The sequence below is a fragment of the Labeo rohita genome, chromosome 6 (genome assembly GCF_022985175.1).
Source record: "Labeo rohita strain BAU-BD-2019 chromosome 6, IGBB_LRoh.1.0, whole genome shotgun sequence".
In the NCBI taxonomy this organism is placed as follows: Eukaryota; Metazoa; Chordata; class Actinopteri; order Cypriniformes; family Cyprinidae; genus Labeo; species Labeo rohita.
Genome location: NC_066874.1, coordinates 30,191,216 through 30,211,148, shown reverse-complemented (window position 1 = coordinate 30,211,148; position 19,933 = coordinate 30,191,216). Strand labels below are relative to the sequence as shown.

At 36.0% G+C, this 19,933-nt stretch overlaps 1 protein-coding gene across 1 annotated transcript; it reads right to left on the bottom strand.

The window, feature by feature from the left end:
- Positions 1 to 6,288: 6,288 nt before the first annotated feature.
- LOC127166382 (potassium voltage-gated channel subfamily A member 10) lies at positions 6,289 to 8,984 on the bottom strand. Its single transcript, XM_051111593.1, has one exon. The coding sequence runs from the start codon at positions 8,922 to 8,924 to the stop codon at positions 7,242 to 7,244; it is 1,683 nt and encodes a 560-aa protein (XP_050967550.1). The 5' UTR covers positions 8,925 to 8,984; the 3' UTR covers positions 6,289 to 7,241.
- Positions 8,985 to 19,933: the final 10,949 nt, after the last annotated feature.

Genomic DNA, 19,933 nt, shown 5'->3' with positions numbered 1-19,933 from the left:
TCACCTCTAAACATACTGTATACACACTTGGCCATACATCACAGTAAACTTATCTCTGACATGTAGAATTATAAGTACACATAGAGTTCTCCATGTCATTGATAAGTGGTAACTAATGCCCCATTCACACTTACAGTGATAAAATCACTAGAGGTCAGCATTAAAAGTTGGCCTGCTGCTGGTTTTAAGAATATGGCATCCAGTTGTACAAGGCAGGGTTTTTTTTTCACTAGTTTATTTTTCTGCTCATTTGCATGAAGCTGACCTCTGTTTGAGCACCAATGAAAGTGAACGATGACTGGTCACTTTTTTGCTGTAAATTATTGCCACTCTAACGATGTAAATCCATAAAGGGATAATTCACCCAAAAATGACAATTACCCCTTGATTTACTCTTTCAGATGAATACAATCAGAGTTATATTAAAAATGGCTCGACTCTTCCCAGCTTTATAATGGCAGTGAATGACTATTGATTTTTTGAAGTCCAATAAAGTGCATCCATCCATCATAAAAAGTGCTCCACATTAATAAAGGCTCCATATAGTGGGTTAATAAAGGCCTTTTGAAGCAAATTGATGTGTTTGTGTAAGAAAAATATCCATTTTTCTTACACATAGAGATTATGCTTTATAAAGTATAAAATATGGGTATTTCTTTACACAAATGCTCAGATCTCTTCAGAACCCCTTTATTAACCCCCTGGGGCCATATGGAGCACTTTTTATAATGGATGGACTTTTTTTTTAGACTTAAAAAAATAACACCCATTCACTGCCATTATAAATCTTGTAAGAGCCAGGAAATTTTTTAATATAACTCCAATTGTATTCGTATGAAAGAAGAAAGTCACATACACCTAGCATGGCTTGAGGGTGATTAATCATGGGGTATTTTTCATTTTTGGGTGAACTATCCCTTTAATACGTAATATTGCAGTTTAAACAATGGCTCATGGCACTGCTGCCGATGCCAAGCTTGTGGGTTTCTCCGGAAATGCATGCATTGATAAAAAGTGAACCCGTAGTGCAATAGAAGTTGCTTTGGATAGCAAATTCATAAATGTGAATGTAAGTAATAACCTGGATGTTTAATTCAGCACCAAACAAATTTTCTCAAATACAACAAAACACATGTCCAAGAAAAAGTATACTTTTATAGTTAAGGCACTTGCAATGCAGTTTTATCTAGTATATTAAAAATATACACACTATCCCTGCGCTCTTAGAAAAAAGGTGCAAAGCTGTCACTGGGACAGTACATTTTTGTATCTTATTTATCCTAAATGGTATATATTAGTATTCTAAAGTGCACATATTAGTACTTTTTTAAAGGGTACCGCCACTGTGACAGTATGCTTTTTTTTCTGAGAGTGTGGCAATTGAGCCCATGACTTTTGGCATTGCAAAGCACAACCACAAACCAAACAATAAAAAAGAAAAAAAGTTACAGCAATTACAAGGCTGATAGTTTTAAGTTGCATGAAATGAAGTCTGTTTTCCGGTGTAAATCCCGACGACTCGTAAGTAACCATAATCCCCAAATTAGTAAGTGTCACCTTTCTTTGATTAAACCTGCAATCACCTCAAATATCGTCTAGTCTGCATACTAAAGTTACCGCAGTAATCAGGATTGTGTGAAAGTACAAATCGTGCCACGCTCGGGTTATAGGGGTCAGTTTCTTTCACTTTCTGCTTGTTGTAGATGTAATCAGTCTTACCCAGCTTTAACTTGCTAGTAACGTTTTCCAGCCGCAGAACTAGAGAGACCTGAACGGTCTAAACAGTGCAAGACTAGAACAAAATGGCTGGTCATTAAATGTTTATAACCACGTCTCTCTCCATACCCTGTTTGACCTTACTCTGCACCTGACCAGTTAAGTATATATGAGACCGAGGGTATCTCCAGGGTATTAAGGCGATTGCCGGCTTTGTGTGATTTTTCTTTCCCCAATCTCCTAATTGGTCTTACCAGGGGTTATCAGCATAGTGTCGAGTTCTAGAGATAAACGCAGATAAAATTAAGGACACATCATTAGGCGCCTAGTCCGGACTGTGGTGCGACCACTGTAGCTGCTGAGGAGTTTTTAAGTATATTTAATTATTAATGTTAATTTAAAATGTATTGTTCATAATATATTATGTAAATTGCAATCCATAGCATTCCAAAAGAAAAAGTGTTTTCCACAGTTCTGTTTCCAGATTTTGTCCCGATTGTGTTTTCTTGTTAGACTGTACACATAATCAACCATTTGCTTAAATTACTATATACTAAAATAAATTTTCAAACTCTTTAATTGCTTTGCTTGGAAACTGTGTTCACACATACCTAAAAATACACCAAACTATATTTTTATGACAACAAATATTGCGATATCATACTTCAGAAATGACACCACTCAAATGACAGTCATATAATACCTAGCATTCCTCTTACATAACCACAAAACACTAACAGCGTTCTCTTACATACTATATACATAGTTTGGTATTTGGTTACTTTGCTGTCTCACTACTCAATATTTTAGAGTCTCAACTGGACTCTCACCTCTAGACAATAGTGCTTCTTATGACTGCCTGTCAAATGACTTCAATAAAATCAGTCATGTCTTGAAATAACAGTCAAGCAAACAGGATAAAATGCTGATTCAATGCATATATATAAAAAGTGCATATATACTTAATTTATCTAAATTTTGTTTGTCTTTAAAACATTTTAAGAGTATTTACAATACATGTGCAAATATTTTGGATTTTTTTAAAAGTTTTTAAATAGAGCATGTATTATTGAAGTAGGTTTTACAAGAAAATACTACTTCAGTAATTTGCAATTTCTTTGTAATTAGTTATTTTTAAAATTTACTAACACATTTTTAGAGTGAAAATTGTTTCTACACCAAATTCTTTTAATGTATCTTTTGAATCACAGCTCAGCTGGATAAACAGATATATATGCAAAGGGAAATTGGTATCGGGGCAAAAGTATTTGGTATTCACATTTTCCTCAAACCAAACACTTTAGCTTGCTGGATAAATATGGACATAGTGAGGATCAAACCAAAAATGTAGATTTTATATCAATTGTAAGTTGGCAATTCAAAGCAGTTGATGAAAGTAAGGAAAGACAGTGAGATCACTAAAGAATGACCAACTTAAAATGCCTGCTGCATCTGCGTACTTTATGTACACACTATAACAACCCGGTCCAGATAGACGGCGAGCGCTGAAACATTAATGCGCGCACACATACACAAACAAAATGGCCTTAAAGATTAATGTGCTCTCATTGTGGGATCTTGCACTGTGTAGTCTCTGTCCCCGAAAAACTCCACAGGTCGTGCCAATAAATCACAGTCGCTCTCTCACTTGTCTCAGTGACCTGAGACGAACCTTTTAACCTCCCTAATACTGTATTAAAACCTTATGAACCACACACCGCCACTTTCTCAAATTCTGAGAGTTGATATAATGATTTATTTATTTATTTTTTATTGGTATTTTAAGACCATACATAATGTATTCAGTGAAAAATAAGAAATTACAGATCGTCTCAATATAAACTTACTCAAAACCCTCCCAGCCAAAAGACATTTGAATATAAAGTCAAGAGAAAGAAAAAAAGGGACTAAATAATATATTAAATAAACAAATAAAAATAAACAAATACATAAAAATAAATAAACATTCCTCTCTCAAAAATCAATTTTCCCTCTTTCTAATAAAAGTTAATTATTGTGTATTAGCGCTGAGGTCAAGAGAACAGAGTAATCCTTTGATGTAATCTAAAAAAGGTTTCCAGGTCTTATGAAAAGATTTAAGAGATCCAAAAAGCGAGAATCTTAACTTCTCAAGTTTTATACAGGAAAACATTTCTCTGACGGTTGACTGCCCAAATGTAAAAAGCCAGATCAGAGCAAGATGGACAGAAAAAATGATATAATGATTTATAAATAATAATACTGCAAAACCACAAAAGAGTAGAAAAGTTTGTAATGACAACAGGTATTTTTCTGGGAAAAAATAGTAAAGAAATATTGACCTATGGGGCGAAAACTGACCACAAAATGTAAAAGAAACCCAAGCTACATTAAATATATGTTAAATGTACACTACCAGTTTTATATGTTTTTACTATGTTTTAATATTCTGATTTGCTGTTTATTATCATTATCAATATTTAAAACAGTTGAGTATATGTTTTTTCAGGATTCTTTAATGAATAGAAAGATTCAAAGATCAGCATTTATCTGAAATAAAAAGCATATCTTACATTATACACTATACCATTCAAAAGCTTGGACTAGGTATAATTTTTTAATTTTTTGGGAAGAGAAATTCTAGAAATTAATAGTTTTATTTAGCAAGGATGCTTTAAATTGATCAAAACTGATGATAAAGACATTTATAATGTTACAAAAGATTCTATTTTAGATAAACGCTGTCCTTCTGAACTTTTTATTTATCAAATAAACCTGAAAAAATTCTACTCAGCCGTTTTCAACATAATAAGAATAATAAATGTTTTTGAGCAGCAAATCAGAATATGAAAATGATTTCTGATGGATCATATGACCGGAGTAATAATGCTAAAAATTCAGCTTTAAAATCACAGGAATAAATTACATTTTAAAATATATTCAAATAGAAAGCAGTTCTTTTAAATAGTAAAAATATTTCAAAATTTTACTGCTTTTGCTTTACTATGGATCAGATAAATACAAGCTTGGTGAGCAGAAGAGACTTCTTTAAAAACATTAAAAATCTTACTGTTCAACGTTTGACTGGTAGTGCTGACCACAATGTTTTTGGGTGATGTTTTATTGGCTTTATAAATCTGATTTTGTGTTGGGTTGCCACAAAATCATACAATGAGAATGTATGCGGCCTTGTCAAATCACACAAAGATGGAGCCGATAAATTTAATATATATTTAATAAAAGGCACTCAGAATATCATGAATAAAATATAGTGCTTAAACAATCAAAATATATCATACAGCCATAGCATACATTCATGAGATGCTAAATGCCATAATGACCACATAACACTGGCATTATCACCTTCGTCGGTGGGATAATTATAAAAAATCAAAATAGAACTCTCAGTATTTATTGAACAATGACTTTTAACATTACTATTGATATTAAACCATACTATAACATAAAATGCATGCACAAGGGAATATACTTTTAAGTTTTTTCCATTGACGCAATGGAGGGTTGATTTAAATATTATATTCCTACCTCTATTCAAAGCATGATCATTCTTTAATTCTTTAATTCTCTCAGAGTTTTCATGCATCTTTTAAAATTTACAACAGCATGATAAAAAGCATTTTAAGCTCTCTATTGCAATTATACATTAAGTGTCTGAAAAATGCAATGTTACCTGCTGGCATAAGGTCATTTTCAAGCTTATTGGAAAACTTATTTCTGCTTCCCTGAAAAGTGCTGTATTGCTTTGCTTTAGTTAGTGCTGAAATGCTACAATCAAAATTTGCTTTGGAAACACTTGTTCTCTGTATATTTTTTCAACTTTGCTTTTTACAAAAACATGCAAATGTGCAATATTTTTTAAAGCGAATAAAGCAGGAAATATTCTCTCATAAAAAGGAAATTCCTGCAATAAAGAAACATCAAGTTATGGAGACATAGATTTCTATAAGCATATAGAAGTCACTGAATAAATTAAAAATGATGTCATGTGATGAGCATAACAGATCTTACTCTTATTCCAAAGACAGAAATAATATCTCATAAGTAAAACAAAACATGTCATCTATTGCAATAATGGACAAAGACAGACATGTGTGCTCATTTGCATGATCGCATGACAAAAACATTGTGTTATTGCCTATGAATGTTACTAATATCCTTGTAAGATAAAGATTCCTCCATAAATCAACAAGAAACATCCTTTACAGGTAATTCGTTAGGCTGGATTAGATGATACATTTGCTGCAATCTTTTCATCTTTTGCAGTGGCTGATTGTAAATTGATTTTACTATACAGTACATGCTCTGTGCGATCATGCTTTCCGCCTTCATTGGCTTGTCAAGTCGGCATAAACTAGCGTGATACATGAAAATCTGCCTTTTAAATAACACTTGTTGCCTCCACCAACAGAACCAACCCAAATTAAAGCTTTTTTATGCGTGCTCCATTTGACCGACAAGTATAAATCCATGCTTAAATTCTTGTGCGTTTTCCAGCCATTCATATCCGTGTGCATACCGAGTAAGGCTGACAGTAGGCCAATGAAGCATGTAGGTAAAGAAGTAAGTGCTGTGTAACCTACTAGCTATCATCAGTGCTTTTTATATACATTCGGTCAAACAAGAGACGAGATATGATGTACTATAAACCTAACTGAATGAAATTGCCAAGCAAAGGTGTGTACGAAAATTTGAACTCACTCTGCCTAAAGATAGAGTTTCTTGCGTCTCATTCTGTGTGCATGTTGACAAGAATAGAACCAGCAGAAGTAAATGTGGGACGAGCAGCAAGCAGATGCTGCCACAGCACGGTGGGTCATCCAAATATAACATACTTGCATGCGTAGGATACTGTATTTAAATTCCAAACAGGCCTGATTATGTATGACAACAACCAGGGCTGTTAGAGGAGACATTCGGTGACATTGAAAGATGGATAACAGTTTGGCATAAGCTTTTTCTCTCACAAGCAGCAGGGACAAAAGGTGATGTCAGTGCAAAACTCTAAAGGAACGACAACATCAGCAAAAGGTGGTGCTGGGTGGATGCTCAGAGTGCAGATTCATGATTCCTCGGCATTAATTTGAGGGACTCGGCAACACAGGCACTTAATCGCGATTAATTAAATGCTTGTTTTGACCTCAGTCAAACGCAGCCGTTTGCCTCGCAAATGATGACATGAGTACTTTTTTCGTCTTCTGAGGTTCATATTCCTTTTTTCAGTTCAGTGCATTTCAGTTTGTATTACTGTAAAGCCTTAAAGGGTTGTTCCTTTCTATTTTTTTTAGCTTCCTTTTAGTAGACAGTGCTTCTGAGGTTTTATAGTCATCCATCAAAGGTGTTTTTAGCAGCCTTTGGCTAAGGTCTCCCTTTGAAACAGCACGTTCTGCAAAGGTACTGTTGGTATATGCATAGCATTAGGTACGTATGTAGAACTCTAAATTAAGCAGTTGTCAAACCATAAAACCGAGAGTTTCTAAGTGCATCGTTGTATAGTCATTATTGCTAGTCATGCGAAATACCAAACCTCATGGAATGCCATTTTTCCCTGTCTGCCAATTCCCATTGCTCTTGTCCAGCGAGTAATTGCTTTCATACTTCTCTTCAGAACTGGTTTTCTGATTTGCAGCGGCCTCAGCAGCAGCGTCAATCATTTGTTTTTCTGCCTGCTCCGTTTCACGATGGTAGAAGTAGTTGAAGTTGGAGACGATCACAGGAACGGGAAGCGCGATGGTTAGCACGCCAGCGATGGCACAGAGGATCCCAACCATCTTTCCTCCCAACGTGATAGGGCACATGTCGCCGTAGCCGACCGTCGTCATTGTGACCACAGCCCACCAGAAACCTTCCGGGATGCTCACGAACTGAGTATCAGGTTCGTCAACCTCAGCAAAGTAAATGGCACTGGAGAAGAGGATGACGCCAATGAAGAGGAAGAAAATAAGCAAGCCCAGCTCCCTCATGCTGGCCTTCAGGGTTTGGCCTAGAATCTGGAGGCCCTTGGAATGGCGGGACAGCTTGAAGATCCTGAAGACGCGCACTAATCGGATGACACGTAGCGTGGCCAGAGACATGTTCTGGTTGGCGGCGGGGTCTTTATCGTGGGCGGCCATCAGTTCTGTTATGACGGTGATGAAGTAGGGCATAATGGACACAATGTCAATGACATTCATGATATTGCTGAAAAACTCGCTCTTGCTGGGACACACTACGAAACGTACTCCAAGCTCAAAACAGAACCAAATGATACAGATAGTCTCCACCACAAAGAAAGGGTCAGTAAAGGCTGAGAGCATGGCCTTTGGATGAGGCGTAGGGGACAGGAGCGTGCCGTTGGCGTCACGGGTTAAGTTGACGAACGCAGGCATAAATTCACGCTCGTCGCGGAATTCCGGGAGAGTCTCCAGGCAGAAGATACAAATAGATATAGTGATGACAAAAACAGACACTAAGGCCACTGACCTGGCAGCACTGGAGCTCTCTGGGTACTCAAAGAGCAGCCAAAATTGCCGGTGAAGCTCGCTCGTTGGGAGTTGAGGCTCAGGGTCTTTGATGAAACCTTCATCTTCCCTGAACTGTTCCATTACCTCATGCCCCAGTCGATAAAACACGATCTCATCCGCAAACACATCCAATGGCACGTTTGCTGGTCTCCGAATCTTACCTCCGGATTGATAGAAATACAAGATTCCATCGAAGCTGGGGCGGTTGCGATCAAAGAAATACTCATTCCTCATGGGATCAAAGTAGTCAATCCTTCTCATGGGGTCTCCCAGCAAGGTATCCGGAAACTGATTCAAAGTTTTAAGTGTTGTCTCGTACATCATCCCTGAGACATTGATAACCACTTTCTGTTCGCCCTCCTCGAGTTTCTCCTTTTCCGCAAAATAGTCCTCGCAGCAATCCTTGGCTACTTTTCCCAGCAGAGCCTCGTTGGGACTACCCTCGCTGCTCATCAGCACCTTCCAGTTGGAGATCAGACTGTTGCAGCTTGATGTTCCCTTCTTGCTAAGTGTCGGTGGTGAGGCCGTCGAGTGCCGCGGCTGTCTTCCTCTCTGAGGTGAGTGTGTAGGTGAGTTTATGCCACGGGTCCCCTGGTTTGGTTCCGGGGCATCCGAGGTGGGTGAGGTCGGATATCCCGAGTCACTCGGGTCTCCCAGGTTGATTCCGATGTCGTCCAGGTTCTCAAAGTTGACTAGAGGAACCTCCATGGCCTCCCTCCCCTCCTGGGGCTGAGCTCAGGCTCCTAACCCAGGATGAAATGACAGACGGGCAGCCAAATGCACAGGCCAGCCAGCCCAGCCCACTCTGCACCGCAAAGTGCGAAGAGATCAGAGAAGATTCAGGCTGGTTCTGCAGCAGAGAGCCGAATCCCAAGATACTGTCACCTGATCTGCAGATAAAGACAAAGGGAACAAAACAGTTGTGTTACTGCATGGGAGGTAAGGTTGCACCTTAGGTTAGGAAACAATTAAGGCAATCTAAAGTAATATAAACTCTACAACAAGACAATTGAGGTTTTATTCTTAAGCACAATTATTTTACTCCAAGTATAAAATCTAGGCTAACATGATTCCCACAAATAAAGTCCATTCAAAATTAAGCATCAACATTATAAGTTAGGGATTAGTTCAATCAAAAATTAAAAGTGTCATTATTTATTTACTCCTTTGTTGTTTCAAATCTAACCTGTTTAAAAAATATATAATGAAAGATGTGCTATATTCCAAATCTTAAGGTGCTGTATGATAGCGTTGTGTAAGGAACACACTGAAATTTAACAATGACATGTTAACAAATCATTCAGACCTAAACTACTACTACTACCTAACCTTACTAGCTAAATCAACCACTTCACTTAAAATATGTGACCCTGGACCACAAAACCAGTTATAAGGGATTTTTTTTTTTTTTTATGAAATTGAGATTTATACATCATCTGAAATAAATAAGAATCATCTGAAAGCGTGGCATTGATGTATGGTTTGTTAGGATAGGACAATATTTGGCTGCGATACAACTATTTAAGACATTTCTGGAATCGGAGGGTGCAAAAAAACAACAACAACAACAAAAAATCTAAATATTAAGAAAATCGCCTGTAAAGTTGTCCAAGTGACGTTCTTAGCAATGCATGTTACTAATCTAAAATTAAGTTTTGATATATTTATGGTAGGAAATTTACAAAATATCTTTATGGAACATGATTACTTAATATCTTAATGAATTTTTTGGCATAAAAGAAAAATGAATCATTTTGACCCTATTGCTACAAATATACCCATGCTACTTATGACTGTTTTTGTGGTCCAGGGTCACATATTTAACCAAAAATAACAATTCAGCGCCTCTACCAAATGAATCAGTCGTCTCTTCTTTTCTCATGAACTGTCATGCAATAAATTTCAGTGAATAATACTTCAAATTAACAACATTTGTGATACTTTATTGGCAGTTTTTACGTTATGCAAGTTTGGCATGGCCAATATCCTGTACAGAGATACATTACAACTAACAGATTGCATTTAGTCTCTCCTTGAAAACTCCTTGAATGTGCCTAAACAAACATAAATAATGCATTCAAACTGAACATGTTTTCCTGTCCTCTCTGTCTGCTGCCAAGTGTGCTTGAGAGCTGAGAACTGCACTTTATCATCGTTTCTCCCTTATGGCCTGTTGTAGAAACACACACACACATTTTAATTCACATCTCCTGTATTGTAGTACAAGCATTTACAGCAATAGAGCTGTACCTACACTGTTGCATATGAAATTAATGATGCTCAGCAAAAGAGACCAGAAATTGTAAGCAGACACAAATACTTAGGTTACAGACAAATTTAGCATTATTTTTTGCGGACAATCAGGAAGTATTATAAGATTTAAATGTCCCATTGTATGTTCCAGGTGTAATATAAATTATACTAATTTTAACAGCATATGACATAATTTCCCTCAGGCTGTAATTTTGACTCATTCAATTTTTACAAACTAAAATGCATTTATTTGTTTATTTTGGAAACTCACATAATAATTTAATCGTTTCCATATAATGTTGTATAATTAGTTCTGTTCTCTGTGCTCTTGTAGGTAGATTAACTTCTGGTTTTCTGTTACAGATTTCTGTAATTCCTTTAGGTGGAGTTTTAGGTAAGCAACACATTACATCACTTCCTGTTCTTTTATGCTCGCAAACATTGAGTGAAAGCTGCTGTGTTCACAAGCTTCACAAAATAAGGGTTTAATTTGCACAGCTAATTTTAGTAAGTAATTACACTAATCTCATGCTATGCTTATTTAGAAATTATTACATTGCAATGCTCCATTAATTTCCATTTTAATTATGTTGTATTGTTCTCTCCTGCGCATTGTGCTTTAGCAGAGTAGCAATCAACTGATGGAGCCAAATAGTTTATTAGGCACGTCTGTGTAAATAGTGGGTGTTTTTTAAAGAATGTTAATGATTGTTATTTATATTTAATATGTGTTACAGTTTAATTTATGCAAACTTATGTTATTTATTCCAGTTGGAAAAGAATACCGAAGAGATAATCAACAGCATCTGCGACAATTTAAGATTTTTAACATAGTATATTCCCATTTAATATACCCATTCAACGCACTGTATTCCACATCTAAGTAAAGCATCTTTTGGATTCCAGTGCCGTTCCTTTCAGGGTCAAAGGTACAGGTCAAAGGTCTGGTTCGGGCCTCTTATCTACAGCGTTCTATTTTCCAGAGAGTTTAATGGAGACAGGTAACCATAACCTGAACAGAGGATTTAAACAGCTACCCCTCGTACCACTTGACACCATAGAACCCACAGCCGCCAAAGAAAAAAGCTTCTGGCTCCATGACAGCTTGTGTGGCTACACTGGAAGGTAACGCACACCTCTCACCTTCGCTCCGCGTTATATTCCATTGACCCTATTAGTATACAGCAGGGCCTATCTTTTCCATTGTCAGAGGAGTATTGTTGGATGGGTGGGTTACACGGGCGTTCTGTTTCATGTGGCCACATTTTTTACAGCATTGGCGAGATGGCCTCGTTTATATGGTAATTCCATGTCTTCAATGCTGGCTTTAGTTTTTAAGGAAAAGTTGCCCAGAGTCCAAGGATGAATTACAGCATCACACTGCTTAAATCGTATATACCTGGTGGCCACATACTGTACACTCTCAGAAAAAAGGTTCTAAAACGGTGTTTTTGCAGTGATGCCATTGAACAACCAGTATGATTCCCCGAAGAACCTTTCAGTGAACAGTTCCTAAAAGAACCATTTTAAAGAACGTTTTAAAAATCTAAAGATTTTTTTTTGACTATAAAGAACCTTTTAGGCATTTGAAAGTTTCCATGGATGTTCATGGTTCTTCATAGAACCATTGATACCAATAAAGAACCTTTATTTTAACCTTTAGTGTGCAGGGTGCATATTAACACCTCATAGGTATACATTAGTACCTTTTGAAAAGAAACTGCCCTAGAGACAGCGTTTCTACCTTTATTTCTGAGAGTGTACAGTATGACTCAATGTCTGCATCTAATTTAAAGGGTTAGTTCACTCCCAAATAATTTATTCATCCCTGTGTTGTTCCAGACCTGTATGCATTGCTTCCTCCTTTGGAACACAAAGAAGATATTTTGAAAAAATTGTTTTTTTTTTTTTAAAGTCAAAGATCCAATGAAGTTTTCTTCAAAATGTATTATTTTATGTCCCGCAGAAGAAAAAATAAAGAGATGATTTAATGATAAGATGATCAGAATTTCCATTTTTTAGAACTATTTTAAAAATAGCTCTTTTTACCAATTTTGCATGGTTCTGCCGTCTTTATTTTAAGTATACTCTTCTCAGAAAGACTTATGTTACACAATTGTAATATTTTGCACAGCCTTTGTTAACTGTATCCTGTGCACTCTGCACCTTTTCTTTATTTATTATTGATTGAACTTCTTTATATTTATTTATTTCCTACATTATTCAACTGTAACTGCAATGACCTTGTGAAAGCAAAGGAAACTAATCTCGTTTTACCTAAGTATTGAGTTTATGCTCTACATTTAAAGAAATATTTTTAAGTTATAAACAATGTCAAACTTTTTCTACTTAACATTTAATGTGTCACGTGTTGTTTTTTGTAATCGTTTGTAAAACTGACTTGCAATTTCTGAGTGAAAATTGCTTCTACACTTTTTTTTTTTCCCGCCCAGTGTATTATCAGCACAAATGCAGGGTTTACATGAGGGTTTATATGAGGTACAGTTATGTAGCGAGGGCACAATGGACAAAGGTTACAAGTGACAGGAGCTTCCGTCCTTATCCTGCAGTGCTTCGTCTGGGGGAAAATGCTGAAGATGTGAAAATGCACCACGGACAGAGATGACATCTATATCCTTCAGCTGTGTGTGTGTGTGCTCGCGTGTGTCTAGAAGATCGATCACCAACGTGTGAGAAAGTTTCCCCGCATGCATCGCAGGTACAAAGCCATTGTTTTGTATCAAGCACCTCAGGACACTAGCATGTGCATGTGTAAAAGCACATTATATAAGTTTTGTACTCTATGTACTAGATTGTGTGCATAATTCTGTGAAAATATGGTTTCGTAGATATCCGAATCAGCACAAATTATTCCTCTGGCTTGAATCGCAGAAATGTTATTAGACAATTTGCTATAGCTGCTTTAGTTTCCAAGTCAGATATTACCAGATTGGTAGCAGCAACTTAAAAATTAAATTTTAACTTAAAGTGACAGTTCATGCAAAAATGAAAACTCTGTTATCATTTACTCACTCTCATGTCATTCCAAACCTGTATTTAAATAGACATATTTAAAAAATGTTGTCACTGAAACATTCTTCAAAATATCTCCTTTTGTGTTTCGCAGAAGAATGATTCATGTAAGTTGCAAAGACATGAGGGTAAATAAATGATGACAGAATTGTCTTTTTTGGGTGAACTGTCCCTTTAAATTAAAATGTATCTTTTGGAACTTCTGTGTTACTGTGAATCGGGTAACATCTGTCTGATAAAGGGTCACTATCCCTTTAAAATATTTGAAGAAATTGAAATTGAAAATGAACCTTTGAATCATCATTCATTCCAAAAATCAATATCGAATCAAACAACAAACTATTTTGAATATTTATCTCACTCCTCAGTTCTAAATACAGCTTAAGCTGAAATACAGTCGAATCTCACAGCACATACTGTACAAAGCAATGTGGCTTGCCGGAGAGAACAGATAGCAGCATCTTATTTCATCTTTCTAAACTTCTGTAACAGCTCCATTCACATCCTATAAATTCATTTAGATCCAAAGTCTTACTTTGATCCAAAGTCAGACTTCTATCCTTTATAAAACAACACCCAAGAACACCAAAATGACATGCTTAAGCCGATCTATAAACCCAAACACGGACAAATGCTCAATGAAATACCCACCAGGGAAAACCTCTGGAACAGGACGGTCCTTCTGTGAGCGCTGTGATCCCGGATGAGTGGGGCTCCTCTTTTCGTCTCTGTCCCTTTCTAGCCCTGCTCCTCTTCTCAGCCTGCGTTACAATCAGATTTCTGCACACCCTTGTGTTCTGTTTAAGCTCTCTCTCTTTCAGTAATCTTATGCCTCCTGAGTAACTTGAGACCCACGGCTGCCATCAGGGAGACGCACGCGCTCACACACACACACCTTACCTTTCGCATCTGGCTTGGCTTTTTAAACCTTAGACCGGGTTCTCTTTACTCTCTCGCTTTCTGTCTGTCTCTCCTCAGGTGGTGAGGTGTTGGGGGTGTCAGAGGAGGACCCCACGGCGCCGGAGCCGGCAAGAGCTCTGCGGGGCAAACAGCGCTGAGTAAAGGACGGCAGGACCTGAGCTCCTGCCGACTAAGCAAACAGAGCAACATCTCCAGGGCGCGAGAGCACGCACACACATACACGCACTCGCAGACTCACAATTACTCTCACTCGCACTTGCGAGTTACATTGACATATGCAGTTACACAGGCACTAAATCTATGTTAGTAGAATACTAATAATACTATTATAGTATATGTATTGTATGCTCTTTATGTATAGAATACTTGGAAGACAAACTCAAAATGTTGAAAATTTTACATTTATACATAGAAAAGTGCAATGGAATGACACTTATTGTTGAAGTCCATGCTGGCATTGAGAGAAATGAACCAGTATTTGACTTTAAAGTAAATATATTGTGCTAATAAGTTAAAGTTCACACATTAGATGATATCTGTAGAGACAGATGAGATATCAAGTGGGATTATACCATTTATGGGACATAGCATTATTGTGTAGAATATTGTATTCCACAATGACTTTAAAAATTTTTTTTGAAAGTAATCTCTTATGCTTACCAAGGCTGCATTTATTTGATAAAAAATACAGTAAAAATGGTACAATTATGAAATGTTATTACAATTTAAAATATCTGTTTTCTATCTTTTTTATATTGTAAAATTTAAATTATTCCTGTGATGCAAAGCTGAATTTTCAGCATCTTTACTTTAGAAATCATTCTTATATTATTAATAATTAATAATAATAATAATAATAATAATCATATTATCATCAATGTTGAAACCTTTTGTGTGGCTTAATATTTTTGCAAAAATTGTGATATATTTCTTTTTTTTTTTTTTTTAGGATTTTTGATAAATAGAAAATTCAAAAGAGCAGCATTTATTTGAAACGGAAATCTTTTGTTACATTATAAAAGTCTTTACTGTCACTTTTGATCAGTTGAATGCATCCTTGCTAAATAAAAGTATGCATTTCTTTAAAAAGTTAATTTAAATTTATGAACAGCACTGAATGTGATTTTCTAGACCAGAATTCTTTACCTGAAAAAACAACCATGATACTTTTTTCAGGATTCTTTAATGAATATATAGCTCAAAAGAACAAGACATTTGAAATATAGATTTTTTTGAAACATTGTAAATGTTACACTTTTGATCACTCTTGATTAATTTAATATATCCTTGCTAAGTCAAAGTATTAAATTAAAAATAAATAAATAAAAGTACAGACCTCAAACTATTGTGAACATAAGTGTATAAGGTCATGTGACACTACAGTTTGATACAGTTATTGTGGAATAAAGTAATATGTGAACCTGGACCACGAAACCAGTCTTAGGTAGCAGAGGTATATTTGTAGCACTAGTCAAACATACATTGTATGGGTCAAAAGGTTTTCTTTTATGCCAAAAATCATTAGGATATTAAGTAAAGATCATGTTCCATAAAGATATTTAGTAAATTTCCTACCGTATATCAATACTTAATTTTTGATTAGTAATATGCATTGCTAAGAACTTCATTTTGACACCTTTAAAGGCGATTTTCTCAATATTTAGATATTTTTGCATTCGGATTCCAGATTTTTAAAATGGCTGTATCTCAGACAAATATTGTCCTATCAGTGAAGTTCTTAACAATGCATATTACTAATCAAAATTACATTTTTATATATTTACAGTAGGAAATTTACAACATATCTTCATGGAACATGATCTTTACTTAATTTTCTAATGATTTTTGGCATAAAATAAAAATCAACAATTTTGACCACACAATGTATTTTTGGCTATTGCTACAAATATACCCCAGCGACTTAAGACTGGTTTTGTGGTCCAGGGTCACATATGTTTCGGCCTGTTTCCATCATATCAGCTCATGGGACCTGAATTGGCATCGCTGTCAAACACATAAGCACACACATTTGAACACATTTTAACTTGGATAGAAACACAAATCACATCACATATATCTCGGGCTCCTTCCTCCCCCATCAGCTCAGGGGACCTGACTCGGCACCCAGTATCGCTGTCAAACACACACAAGCGCGTACGCTTTCGCACACATACGCACACAAACATCTGCAGCAGTGCTCAGCAGCGATTCAGCTACGCGGCACAGTCCAGAACTTTAAACTGCTTATACAGGAGATCCAGTGCAATTCTGTTTAGGGTCCAGCGGCAGAAGTGAAAGGGGCCATTCATCAAGTCTTCTTTTTGCCTCTTGCTGATGCCTGGCAACTGCAAATGAGACATACAAAGAGGTAAGAATGTATCTAAGTGCTGCAGGACACTGAATTGGTTCCAGACAATCTGCATGTCTCTATAAATGTTCAGCAGGGCCTGAGTAAGGGTTTTGAGTAGGTCGCAAAAGTGCTGAATGATCCACTGTGGAACTCCAACAAAAGGTGAGGAGAAGTTGAATGTCACCCAGTTATTGATTGACGGAGGGGTATGAGACATTGGTGGCTTAAGTGTTCACTGTATCAGTTGATTGGATATGTGCTAACCCATCATACTTTGAACAATGTGAATTCATGTCATGCTTTAGTTTCAGGGACTACACATCCACAGATCGTTCATGGATCGCCTGATGGATGTTGCACCCAACAATAGCTGGCTTTTCGCACTTTCTGAGACATTGTGCACAGGTTTTTAACGCTTCATCAAATGTTTACAAAGGTACGTAACAGGCTCTCACCTAACAGGGAACATCCTCTGAATGTTGGCTAACATTCTGGCAAGGTCTCAAAATGTTCTTCCAGTAACGTTAATAGAACGTCTGTTCAATAGTCAAGTATGTCACCTTTATTTATATAGCGCTTTATACAATACAGATTGTGTCAAAGCAGCTTTATAGTATTAAACCGGAAAACAACAGAAAAATAACACCGTCCAACTCAGTTCAGTTCAAATAGTATCTGTGCAATCAAGTGGCAAGAAATCAAAGCTCCATCTGTGAAAGAATGGAGAAAAAAACCTTGGGAGAAACCAGGCTCTCAGTTTTCCATGGTCCTTAATAATGTTCTCACAATGATAGCATAAAAACATTATTTATACAGTGTTCATGGAATGTTTTTCCCCCCGAATTGCTTTAGTTAGACATTTAGTTTTGTTTAACTTTTTTTTATGTCTCTACTTGTTTCAGAATGTTCACAGAACACTAAAAAGTAACATTCCCATAATGTTTGCAAAATTATATCATGTACCTATAAAGAAAAAGTTCATCCAAAAATGAAAATTCTGTCATTAATTACTCAACCTCATGTTGTTTCAAACCTGTAAGACCTTAATTCATCTTCAGGACAGAAATTACTCTTGGTACGCTCTTAAAAATAAAGGTGTTTTAAAAGGTTCTTCACAGAGATGCCATAGAAGAACCATTTTTGGTTCCATTCAGAACCAATTAGTCAAAGTTTAAAGAACCATCTCTTTCTTACCTTTTTATAATCTGAAGAACCTTCTTTTGCCACAAAGAACCTTTTTTGAAACAGAAAGGTTCTTCAGATGTTAACGGTTCTTAATGGAACCATTTAGACAAAAAAGGTTCTTCGCATCGTGAGTTGAACTACTGATGTCACATGGACTATTTTATTGATGTCCTTACTACCTTTCTGGGCCGTTTGAACGTTTTAGTTACATTATAATAACATTATAAGATAACATTATATAATTACATTATAAGATAAACAAAGTTCTTGTGGATTTGGGACATGAGGGTAAGTAATTGATGACATAATTTTCATTTTTGTGTGAACTATCCCTTTAATATTATCATAACCAGTAATAATAAGAAAAAGTTCTAAAACATTTTGAAAAGTGGACGTTTTGAACATTAAAAAAAATAATAAAATAAATAATAAAATAAATAAATAAAATAAAATAATAAAAATGTAAAACTTAATGGGAACATCATTTTGAGAGCTGATCTGTTACTGCAATGGTCAAATGGTTGTCCAACTTGTGTTTCGCAGCATGAGTTCTGAAAATTTAAGATTGTTTGTAAAATTCAAAATTGTTAAAACTTAAAAGAATAATTGTTCAAACTTTTCTTTTGTGCTGTTTTGATCATAGGAATGTATTCTGTGTGAATGCCCTACTTCTTTTTGGTTTCCTGTAAACCAGTCTAAGTTGTTCATATAACCCAAGACTAGCTAATTTTTAAAAATATATATATATATATATTTTTTTTTTTTTTAGCAGAGAATAGACATTTACATTTGAAATAAATGCTGTTCTCATGAACTTTGTTCATCATCAAAAAAAAAAATATTTTGATGACATGAAATGGTTGCACTCGGTGAGCTACTGCCGCTACCTGTTGCTATTTTTAAGGCAACACAACTCGGAAAATAAAATACTGATACGATGCCACATTGAGTGGCTGTTAGTTGTAATTTTCAGTCAGAGGGCAACAAGAGAAGTGATGTAAGTTTTCACTGCTTTTCCTAGCAATAAAAAGAGGAGAAAAGAATGGGAAGATGTCTGTGGATGAATAAAACTTCCTAAAGACCCACGTCTTTGTTCTCTTCACTCTAGCCCTGAAGCCTTTGAGGCTTTTAGTAGACAACAGCTACTGATAGAGCTTACAAACAGCAGAGACAAGAAACACTAGATGCCATCCTGGCAGGACGTAAACATGCCAATGCATGCTTCTCAGCATTTTTCACTCGATATCCGGGGGCATTTAGACTCCTTGTGAGGAAAAATCAATGGTACGGCATTTGGTTTAAGCTTACGCTTATATCAATCATCACCTGTAAGCTCTTTCAGTAGCTGTGTCTTTCATCGTGTCAGTATTTTATTTTCCGAGTTGTATTGTGGTAAAAATAGCAACATGTAGCGCCAGTTTTTAAATTTTTTTAAGGAACGTATGAGCATTTCAAAATTTCAAACTTTTAAAAGCCATTCTGATGAAATATTTTTAAAAAGTTTCCCTTTGGGTGCAAAATTTACCAAGTTGATAGTACAAAAAGAAACTATGTCCCTTAATTTCAGGAAAACATAACTGTGTCAAAATTACAATCAGTATTATTAAGAAAATGTCCTATTTGTTGCCCTCTGCATTTGATGGACCACCCAGGCCTGTGTACACTGTGTTAGAGAACTGATGCTTCCACCAGCACTAATTTTGTCACATAACACCAGAATTGATTCTGTAGTCTTGTCCTTGTTCACTATGTGCATATGGCTCAGAAGAGAGTGCCATTCATCGTAAAGCTGAGGTTTCCAATTCTTGTTGTCGTTCTCGAAAAAAATGTGCTTTAAAACAACAAATGACTTTTGTTTGCCGCACAATAACCACACCTGGGAAAAACAGTCATGAATCACATTTCATCTAAGCTGATTCAAACACAGTTAGCAGTTTTTGTGTCAACTAAAGTAGCTGCTGAGAATTCATTCAAG